The sequence below is a fragment of the Physeter macrocephalus genome, chromosome 1 (genome assembly GCF_002837175.3).
Source record: "Physeter macrocephalus isolate SW-GA chromosome 1, ASM283717v5, whole genome shotgun sequence".
NCBI classification, from domain to species: domain Eukaryota; kingdom Metazoa; phylum Chordata; class Mammalia; order Artiodactyla; family Physeteridae; genus Physeter; species Physeter macrocephalus.
This window is the reverse complement of record NC_041214.2, coordinates 54,637,020-54,647,753: the sequence shown is the minus strand read 5'-3', so window position 1 is coordinate 54,647,753 and position 10,734 is coordinate 54,637,020. Positions and strand designations below refer to the sequence as shown.

At 45.9% G+C, this 10,734-nt stretch overlaps 1 protein-coding gene across 2 annotated transcripts in view; it reads left to right on the top strand.

Moving 5' to 3' along the window:
- Nucleotides 1-10,734, top strand: part of LOC102982613 (NACHT, LRR and PYD domains-containing protein 1b allele 3-like) — a 46,994-nt gene that overhangs the window by 23,564 nt on the left and 12,696 nt on the right. Inside the window, exons 4-11 of one of the 2 annotated variants that reach the window (XM_024124423.3) lie at nucleotides 4,671-4,712; nucleotides 5,053-5,082; nucleotides 8,540-8,584; nucleotides 8,948-8,995; nucleotides 9,154-9,200; nucleotides 9,296-9,345; nucleotides 9,634-9,851; nucleotides 9,965-10,215. In XM_024124423.3, the coding sequence (XP_023980191.1) occupies nucleotides 4,671-4,712; nucleotides 5,053-5,082; nucleotides 8,540-8,584; nucleotides 8,948-8,995; nucleotides 9,154-9,200; nucleotides 9,296-9,345; nucleotides 9,634-9,851; nucleotides 9,965-10,215 (731 nt within the window). The remainder of the gene's footprint in view (nucleotides 1-4,670; nucleotides 4,713-5,052; nucleotides 5,083-8,539; nucleotides 8,585-8,947; nucleotides 8,996-9,153; nucleotides 9,201-9,295; nucleotides 9,346-9,633; nucleotides 9,852-9,964; nucleotides 10,216-10,734) is intronic. The other variant, XM_028490607.2, reaches the window with a different exon arrangement.

Below are 10,734 nucleotides of genomic sequence, written 5' to 3'. Positions count from 1 at the left end.
CGTCCGGGGCCTTGGCCCCCCAACGGGGAGGGCCCCAGCAGGGGGGGGCCCCCAAACCCAAAAAAAAAAAAAAAAAAAAAAAAAAAAAAGACTCTATCTCCAAATAAGGTCATAGTCTAAGGACTTCAAACATGAATTTTCTTTTGGGGTGGGGGGAACACAATTCAATACACAACACCATATAATGGAATATTATTCAGCCATAAAAAAGAATAAAGTGCTGATACATACTACAACATGGTTGAACCTTGGAAACATGCTCAGTGAGAAAAGCCAGGTACAAAAACCTGTGTAGGGCTTCCCTGGTGGCGCAGTGGTTGAGAGTCCGCCTGCCGATGCAGGGGACGTGGGTTCGTGCCCCAGTCCGGGAGGATCCCGTGTGCCGTGGAGCGGCTGGGCCCGTGAGCCATAGACGCTGGGCCTGCATGTCCGGAGCCTGTGCTCCGCAATGGGAGAGGCCACAACAGTGAGAGGCCCGCGTACCACAAAAACAAAAAAACAAAAAAAAACAAAAAAAACCCTGTGTATTATGTAATTCCATTTATATGAAATGTCCAGAATAGGCAAATCTATTCAGGCAGAAAATAGAGTATCGGTTGTCTAGGTCTGGGAGGAATGGGGAGGTTGGATAGTTAAAAGGTACAGGGTTTTTTTTGGGTGATGAAAATGTAAAATTGATTGTCATGATAGATGTACAACTCTGTGAATATGCGAAAAGCCATTGAATTGTACACTTTGAGTGAATTGTATGGTATGCAAATTAGATCTCAATAAGGTCGTTATAGAAAAAAAAAAAGGTTATATCAGAAGAAAAATATCCAAAGCTTGTTGTCCAGAAAAAAATCCACGTGTTTTCTTGAAAAACTTAAGCTCAGTCATGTCTGTGCCCAGTGCCCTGCTTCCCGAACAGTTTGCTGGGACTGTGGTTTTTGCACACTTGATTTATTCCTGTGATTAGGTTTATGCGGAATAGAATATACTTCAGGACAGACAAGTAGCAAAAGTTGTCCCTCTGATTTGTTTCCTTACCCTTGTCATTTCTGAGAACAGAGCCAACTGGCAATCTTGTTGCCAGATGGTAGTTTTTATTGTTATATCTGGAAAATTAAGTATATTTTCTCTTTTTCCTCAAGGTAATATTGTATGGGTTTGATGATTACATGGACTATTTTTATGAGGTTTCCATGTTCCTAGTGACAAAAGGGGAACAGTACCTAAAGTTATGCGAAGTACCCTTTGGTTTTAACGTTACATAAAAGACGAGAACTATGGATTTGTAAGATATAACCAAAATGGAGATTAAAATGGGATTGTGCAAGGACAGCTCTCCCCCGGCTGTCTGAGAAAGGAGGAGAAAGTCCGCTGCTGGTGATAGTGTCCGAATCAAAAGATGAGAGTTAAAAGTGTGTACCCGCAGAGTATAGTCCAGCCAGTGGGTAACACAGATTGTCAGGTGAGTGAAGGGACAGACACCTCAGGCCAGAGTGGGGTGAAGCCTTCTCAGCTGGATGAAGGGAGGCTGGCCTTGTCAAGAAGCAGAGGGTGATTTTTGTAAACTGAGATCAGAGCTGATACGGGATACAGGGCAGGGCAACGAGCCCCAGAGGGGAGACGGGAGTGACCCCTGACTTGGCCTCGGGAGTGGAGAGGGAGTGGGCTGTGCAGCCGCTGTTTCTCTCTAGGCTGAGAGTATGTGGAAGGGGCTGTGGTCCGCGTTCCCCTGCTGTCTGCCCCCAAGTGTCCAACCCTCAGAGGGGAGAAAATGCACTGGCCTCTGGACCCGATAAGGCATGGGACCTGCTCTTTCAGTTTGCCTGCTTTCACATTCCCTCTGTTGCCTTTCTCTCCTTTTATTTTTTTTTTAAAGTAAAGTTTATTTTTAAAAGCTTAGCTTTTTTTAGTTGAGTGCAGTGGATCAAAGGAAGGAGCATGGATTTTGTCCGCATCTAGGCTGGCGTTCTGAAGGACAGCCGGGCGTGGTGAAGGTGGCACCCATCAGAATGAGAAACTGAGAGAAGAGAAGCTCAGAGCTGGGGGTTGTTTGCGCACCAGCTTCCCTGAACAGGGAGCCTGCTGCCAGAGCTTTCACCTGCACAAATATGGGAAGGGTTTAGTGCTTGTAGTAGCAGGCTTGGACTGGCCTGTCACCGGAGTTTAGGAGTGAATGTGACCTATTAGTAACACTTATTAAGTGCCTACTGTGTGCGAGGCCCTGGGCTGGTCCCTCTTCGCAGACATCTTATTTAGTTCTCAAATTTGTGCCGTGAGGCAGAAAAATGGTCCTGGGGGCTTGAGCAGGCTCACTGGGCAGGGAGGCAGAAATAGAATCAGGAGTCCTAGGTCCAGAGCCAGAGGGAAGGTGAGCTGAAGGGCTGGCCCCAGACTCCCTCTCCCAGGGACCTGGGGAAGAAGGTGGGCCTCACCTGGGACTGGTCCGGGCAGAATTACAGCCCTGCAGAGGTCCCAGACTGCAGAGGGAACCGACAGAATAAAGAGGGACCATGGTAGGGGCTGCTTGGTTCTTTAAAGCTGGGCAAAGCATTCATTCGTTCACACATTCATTCGTTGATTGAGCATCTGTATAGGGATGGGTGCTGGGGAATCAAGGTGGTGAGACACAGCCTCAGTCCTCCGGGGCTCACAGACTGACAGCTAAGCAAGCAGGCACTGCTTGGCAACGGGGTAAATGTGACAGGATGGATCCGGAAAGAGGCACGGCTCCCCTACCTTGGTGGGGTAGAGGGAGACTGTCAGCAGAAGTGATGCTGCGCTGGCTCTTACTGGATACCTAGGAGCTCTGGAAGTGGGGTCTGGGGAAGGGGTTTCCAGGCAATGGGATGGCATCTGTAAGGGCTTGGAGGAAGGAGTGGTAATCATCCTGGGGTACAGCTTGGGGAACGAGGAAGTGATTAAAATGGGTTGATTCTAGGCCAGTGGTTCTCAACCCTGGCTGCACACTGCAGTTATCTGGGGACCTTTAAAAAAAATACTGCTGTTCAGGCCCCATCCCAGAGTTCCAGGCATGGGTGTGTTTAGAAAGCTCCCTAGGTGATATCATTATGCAGCCAAGGTTGAGAACCACTGCTCTGTTCTTCCAGCCCTGGAAGACCGAGGCCATGTCGTATCACTTTGATTTCCCAGCACCTGTTTCAAGGCCTCACCCTCCCCTCAGGCGTCCTCTCATGCCGGAGTCTGCCTCGTACTCCCCCCGCACCAATCCAGTCAGTCTCCAGCTCCTGGGTGTTGAACTGCTGAAGTAACAAGAAGCATGTTTGCAAGTGTAACAACATGGTTAAGAGGGCAAGTTCAGGCCAGACTGCCCAAGTTGAAATCTTAGCTCCAGACTTCCTGGGCGGGGGATGAGGGGTAATGCCCTGGTGCTTGTGGTGTTGCATAAGTCAGTTAACTGACCTCAGCTTACCTCATTTGGAAGTGAGAGTTAATGTGTAAATATACGTAAAGCCCTTACATAAATATATGTAAATAAATAAATATATATATGCAAAGTGAGTAAATAAATGTAAATGAGTGAATACACGTAAATGAGTAAGTATATGCACAGTGCCTGGCACATAGTGAACACTCTAAAAAGCTGCTCTTAGCCGCTGTATTATCGTTCTCATCTTTATTCTCAAATCTTTCCATTTCTCCAGGTAACTATTGTCCGTCCTTGGTTTTGGTTGTCAGTAGTTGTGTGTAGGGAGGGAAGGTTTGAGAATAATATCAATAGCTTTCCGTGTATTTACTCAGGGGATCCTGAGCCTCCGTGGAGGGTGAAGCAGGACGCGCAGTGGAGGGGAGGGAGTGGAGGGGGTGAACTCGGCTGAGCAGATTCTGCCTGGGCGCTCATCTGGTCAGCCAGGGGAGGTCCAGGCTGCGCCTGGAGCTGGAGGTCAGATCCAGATTTGGGAGTAGGTGGCAAGCCCTCTCAGGGCTCTTGAGGTGGAAAGAAGGCTGGACGTGGGGAGTGTGGGGGAGTGTGGAGAGGAGCGGAAGGCAAATGGAGGGCTCACGGAGAGGCAGGCAGAGAACCAGGGCAGGCGGGAGAGCTGTGCGGGCAGGAGGGGGTGCTAGGGGTCTCGTCTACCCGTGGGAGTCATGGGTCTGGGGCTTAGTGGGCCTTTGGGGACATCAGGGAAAGGATTCCACACTAGTTGTGGGAACAGAAGCCTGATTGCCATGGATGGAGGCGCCGAGTTGGGCGTGAGAAAGGGGAGGGAGCATTCTTGGGGACCGCTCTTTCCAGAAGTAGTTGAACAATATAGACTGTTTGTCCTGTGCTTTGGGGAGATGGCATTTACACTACAGTATTCTGCACTGTTGTATCATTGAACTTTTGCATGGAGCCTTCTAGACGTACACGTGCGGGTCCAAGACGGGAGCAGCAAGAGCAGGTCAGGCTGGGTGCGACGTGGTGACACCCAAATAAAGTGATTGTTGCAGCCAAAGTGTGATTTGAGCTCATATTTAAGCCATTAAATATGTTTTATCCAGCTCCAAAGAAAGATAAGCCTTCTTTTATGTAAACCAGGCTACTTTTGGACTTAGTGAGAATGGATTAAAAGAAGAAATTAGTTGAGTTCGGATCTGTTTTATTATATGTATAATTAAAAAAAATAGTTCCTACTTTTATTCATTGTGTGCTTCTCCTGGCATATGCTTTGTTTTAGGTGAGGACAGCCGTTCTGAGAGCAGTTCTGAAAGTGAATCTGGTGAGTTATCTGTGTATGTGTTTCTTTAATTACAGAATTCTAGTTAAACATAGACACCTTTATTTTTATTTTAACATAATGCCCAGATCACTTACATTGCTTGAGGACATAATAATTACTAGTGTCTTTTTTGTGACCTCCTGAAAAAGTACTTACATGGTAAATAATTTCTAGTTGGCAAGCAAAGTGGCAAAACAGGATGAGCTGAAAAAGAAAGACAGGAAATGGTTGCTATTGGTGAGAGGCAAACATTTTACCTATTCTCCCATTAGCCTGTGTTTTTTCCTAGTTGTGGTATGAATCTGATTTAGACCTTTTTTTTCTTTTTTTCTTTTTGTAGATAACGAGACACCAAAACCAGAAAAAACAAGTGAGTATATCCTTCCTTCCTCTGACTTTCTTTTTTGTTGTTGAAAGGAAGAAAGATGGATAGGCTTTGAGGCTTTTAAGTTGCAAGTTGCTTGTTCATGATCTTTTCCTGTGTAAAATTGGGTTCAACATTGGGAAACGAATAAGCATTTTGAGAATTTGAGCTCAGTAGACTTGGAATACAAGGGATGTGTTCCTGGTCTGCATTGATGCCAAGACTCTGCATGTGTGGTTCTGCCCTCACGGTTCCCAAAGGAGAAGAGATTGAGGGACTGGCTGAAATCTGCAGTGTCGCCGCAGCGGCCTTGGCTTCCTTCCGAGGTGGTTACTGCTCACAGTTTATCGCAGAGTAAACTGTTTGCTGCTGAAAATGTTGTACATTTGTGGTTTAAAGTTTCTGGCTTGCTCTTCTGGCTGTTTGTGAACAACTTGAGTATGAAACCACTGTAAAGATGTAGATTCTAAATATAAAATTTGGTTTTGATCTAAAGTTTTGTGAAAGACTTAGGAAAACAATGTTGCATGACTAAGCTTATATTCTAACTGATTTTATTTTACTGCAGGATTTTTTTCCCCCAGTTCTTAGACTATAATCTGCTTATGAACACAAATACTATAGCAAGGCAGTCTGAGGGCTCCTTTGTAATATTTTTAAATTAATGAAGTCTCCTCACTCAGAAGTCCTTCTGTCTTTAATCTAATTCTCTCTGCGGTTTCCCAGTGGAGAACCTGTGCAGGTAATTGTAAGCTCCTTGCAATCACGTTATGTATTGATAAGAACCTGTAATTATTTCTGTATCACACTCGTGGAGTAGATGTCACTTTCTGATACCCATAAGGAAAGAATGTGTACCAGCCCTCCTACTCCCAATCTCCTTTATACATTATAAGGACTATTTCATCCTGCAAAATGCGGTCAGAAGTCTAGCCTCCAATAGATTGAATTAGGATAGAAATGAAGTCAGAAAGCTGTGTATTGGGATCCGGTCTTTGTTGTCCCTGGTTAATAATTGAGTAAATGGCCATAGGGACACAGAGTCCAGAGGCAGGGCCCTCAGGGTCCTGGAAGCCAGGCCTGGACCAGGGCCTCACCAGGGTGGCAACCAGGTGGAAGACATTTGAGTCAGAGAGGCTCAAGATAGACTCATATTTGGGTGGGAGGGCACGGTCAGTGCGGTCAGACAGGGCATGTGTGGGTCAGGGAGCTGCTGGACCTGGCCCTTGGCCAAATTAGACTCCTGGATATCTTTGGCAGTGAAAGTGGGTGGGCTGAGGATGCTTGTCGCTGGAGCCCCGAGGCTATCCACGGGGCCCTGCCTTCCCCCAAGTTTATTCTCTTTGTTAAAAGACCTTTTATCCTCCACCCTGGGGGGAAAAAAATCAAAGAGACCCCCCCCCACCCCCACCCCCGTTCACCTCCATACTCAGGCCAGGTGGAAGGACCCGGCAGGCTGCCCTGGGATGCTTACTTTTCTGTGGGCTGGCTGGTGATGCAGGCCCACCTATCATCCTCATGATCGGATGGATATGCCTTCTACTCATAGGCATGAGCTCTGAGGTCACCTGTGTCGTGTGGATTAAAGAGAAGCTGTGGTTTATGTGTTGGAGAGAATTGCATCAATTTCTCTGCTTTGGCTGGGAGGACCTGGTGGAAGACTCAGTTTGCTGCGTGGTTAGGATTCTCTAACCTCTTTTCTTTTCTCTGCTCCCAAGGCAGATAGCTAGAAACAAAAACATGGGATGTGGATGAAATGCAGTGTAGATCAGCAGTCCCCAAGCTTTTTGGCACCAGGGACCAGTTTCATGGAAGACGGTTTTTCCATGGACCCGGGTCAGGGGGGTGTGGATATGGCTCAGGCAGTAATGCAAATGATGGGGACGGTGATGGGGAGCCCAGATGAAGCTTCACTCGCTCACCCGCCACTCACCTCCTGCTGTGTGGCCTGGTTCCTAACAGGAACCAGGGGTTGGGGACCCCGGGTATAGATGATAGCCACTAAATAATTTAGAATTTTATGATGCTTTTTAGGATAGTGGCTGTGGAAATATGATTGAAGAATTTTGTGGTGTAGGACTTGGGTCAGTATTTAAGAACCTTTGGATCTATAGTATTCTGAGTCCAGAATTCTGAATACTTTTAGTCTCTAGTTTCTATTTCATCTTAATGCTGCTGTTTTTTAAAGCTGGTTCTCTCTTGCAACTCCTGGTTCCTGTATAATGAATGCCCTGATAGCAGGCAGCTTGTGTGGCCAGGGCTGGAGCAGCATCCTGGGGAGAGTCCGCACCTTCTGGGCATTGGTGGTGGCCTAGGACCTTCCACATGTGGTGAAGATGCCTGTCTTACCCATGGGCTCACCCTTCCAAAGGTTATTCAGATCTTTAAGATATAAAACCAAGCATTCAACATATTAGGTCTTACCCCAAGTGAAGGGTTATTGTCTACTTTAGAATTCTTTAATTTTTTAATGAGTTCCATCCATTGCCCTAGCAAAATAATAGTTAATAGCAGTTAGCTAGCACTCATTGAGTGCTTGCTGAGTGCCAGGTGCAATACCCACCTGTAATTTTATTTTCTAGCTTTCTGGGAGTGGTATTATGTTAATCCTCATTTAACAGATGAGGAAAGTAATAGAGAGATTTAGTACATAACTAGAGTGCCCAAGCTCATGCAACCAGTGGCCGGTGTAGATAATAGGAAAATTCACCACTGTTCCCTTTCATAATACATTTTTGTATTCTGGAATTCTAGTCATTCAGAAAGTGAGCACTTACCAGGCCCTGGGGTTACAGTCCTCATGAGGCTTACATTCTAGTGGGGAGACAGACAGGAAGCAGAAACACTGAACTGTATAGTGTGCAAGGTGGCAGGCAGTGCCCTGAAGAAAATGAAGGGGGAAGAGAGGTGTCAGGCAGGCCCTGCTTTGGTCGGGGTGGGGGCATCAAGAAAACCTCTCTGATAAGGAGACATTTGAATAGAGACTGCAAGGATGTAAGGGAGTGAGCAGCGTGAATATTTGTTCTAGGAGACAGTAAGTGCAAAGGCCCTGGGGCAGGGGCGTGCTTTGGTGTGGAGAGTGGCTCACAGTGACAGGAGGGCAGTAAGTGTGGGGAGGCTGATAGAAGCTGAAAGTAGTGGGGAGCCAATGGAAGGAGTCTACATGCTAAATCGGAGACGCTTACAAGATAGTTCCAGTTTAAATATGCCTAAAATCAGATGTCAACTCCTCTCTTAACTTCCAAGCTCATCTCTTAACTCTGTACTAGCCTGAAGGGCTGATGCCAGTCAAGCTCTACCTTGGGGATAATGACGCTAGCTTAGTTCCCGACTCCTGGCCACCATGAAGGGCTCTTCACAGGGGGCTGCGGCTGTCCAGCTGAGATGCTGGCCTAGGTGAGGAGTAACTAGTGAAGAGCTCGTTCATGACCACCTGTGCCTCGGTCCCTTCTTGTCTCCTCAGATGGGGAGCTAAGAGCGTCTTCCACCGAGGAAGCGTCTAATCAGGGTAAGAGTGAGGCAGTGACCTTGCCCTCTCATTTTCTCGAATTCATCCCGTTCTCCCTGTGCCTGTGGTGTGAGAGGAGGATTCTGAGAGAGCTGTTGCTTCTGTGCCAGAAGATCAGCTAAAGACTTAATGTGCCAAAATGGGGTGCATGGAAACTTAAGAGTCGCTTTCAAGCTCGTTTTCATGCCTTAGACCTACAGGGGGACTCACAAGCATGATGCATCATGTGGCACTGAATCCACTCACGGAGATGTTTAATGTATGTTTAAAGTTCCTGTTGGTTGTGAAGCTGGAGATGGAGGTTTGAGTGATTTACCCTGTGAGTGACTTACGCCAATACATGTGTGACCATATCTTTTACAGTTGAAGAATGGGAGGGTAAAGAATTGCCCACAGATCATTTTAATTCAGGTATGAACTGATGTTTTCCAAAATATTCTCATTATTGCTGAGGGATCTGTACCTTTGAATTTTGTAATCTGGTCATATCTTATATATTTATTAAAACAATTTTTGTCTGAAAATGCCAGTCACATTCCTATAAGTAAAACTTCTTCTCTATCATTTAGAATTTAATGAAATCCAATCTCACTGTGAACACTGTAATGCTGAAAATGTAAGTATCTTTTAATTATGAAGGATGATTCTTTAATTTGCTTTATTTAAGAAAACAGAATTTACTTATAGGTTATATATGTGCTTTTTCTCCAGAAACACAATGAACTAGTGACCCCCAGGCTCCTTTCCCGGGGACAGTTTTTGTAAGTAATTGTGAATGCAGAAGGCATATCGTCAGTAATTTAACTTTCTACATAATTATAACCCCAAGTAGGGGAAACACAAAAAGCATAACTAACTTTACACATTTTATGTAATTACTTGGATTGTTTTCTTTGATAATGGTGCTACTTCAAAATGTTATAGAGTTCTGTTAGTGCTTTTGAGTGAAATTAAAAACAAAAAAATGAATTAAAAAGATAATAATTTTCAGAAGTCTTCTCCTAACCAAACATCAGGACTAAACAGGTGTTCTTATCTATCCAATGCAGACTGAAGGTGGACACAGAGGGAACTTACCAGTGCATGGAGACTGGTCTGATATTTGAGGTTAACAGAAAAGTTGACATCAAGTATTGCGTCCTGTCCTGGAGCAAATATGCGGACCTGGTTGTGAAGCCCTGGGTTGTCGGTGGACCCTTGTTTGATGTTAAATGTGACCCAACCTGTCTTACCTCCATTCATTTTCCACATTCCCTCTGCTTGGGTCGTAAGTACTCGTTTGCTAAAAGTTTAGTTAGTGTGTGCACATGCATATGTGTGAGAGTATGTGTGCAACCCATACAATACCTGGAATACTGATTCACCTTCATGTGTTAACAGACTGCGATGCCAACATGATGTTCAAAGTCTTACATGTTAAAAGTACTGGGGCCTCGTTAGAATATACTGTGGACCGTTCTGCAACCCATGTCAAATGGCATGTTAGCTCTCTTTCTCCTGTGGGACCTGTTATTCAAAGCGAAGAAACAGTATTCCACCACGGGGCCGTGATCCTGTACAAAGCCATCGACCATAACCCATCCTTGTCTTTTCGAGTGTACATAGCAACCAATAATGAGTCCTTCATCAAGGTAAATCAATGAAAGTGAAAACTAAATGTTGAATACTTTGTGTTCAGACTTTACATGACATCTGGGTGGGTCCCGTCCCTGTTGATTTAAGCGTCACCCACAGCGGGTCTGATTTGGTGCTCGCCCACAGAGGTCATCAGGTCAGTGCCTAGGTGCATGCCAAGTCCTCAGATCCATGGAGTACAGGTGTGTTTATACATGTAAACAGTGTCATGAAGATAACAGATAGGAAAATAGCGCTCCAGAGGTGGGGATGGCGCAGGCAGGCCTGGCCTTGGGGAGGGTTGCCTGGTGGGCAACCTAGGCCATCTGTTCTCTACGCCTTGCTGCTCAACATGTAGTCTGGGGACCAGGGGACCAGGGGACATGGAGACCAGCAGTGGCTGGCTGACATTAGCAGGGAGTTCGTTAAAATGCAAGGTCTCAGCCCCACCCAGACCTGCAGACTCAGAACCTGCACTGGTCAACATTCCCTGATGATTGGGACGTTAGAATTGGAGAAGCAGCTACTCTGGATAC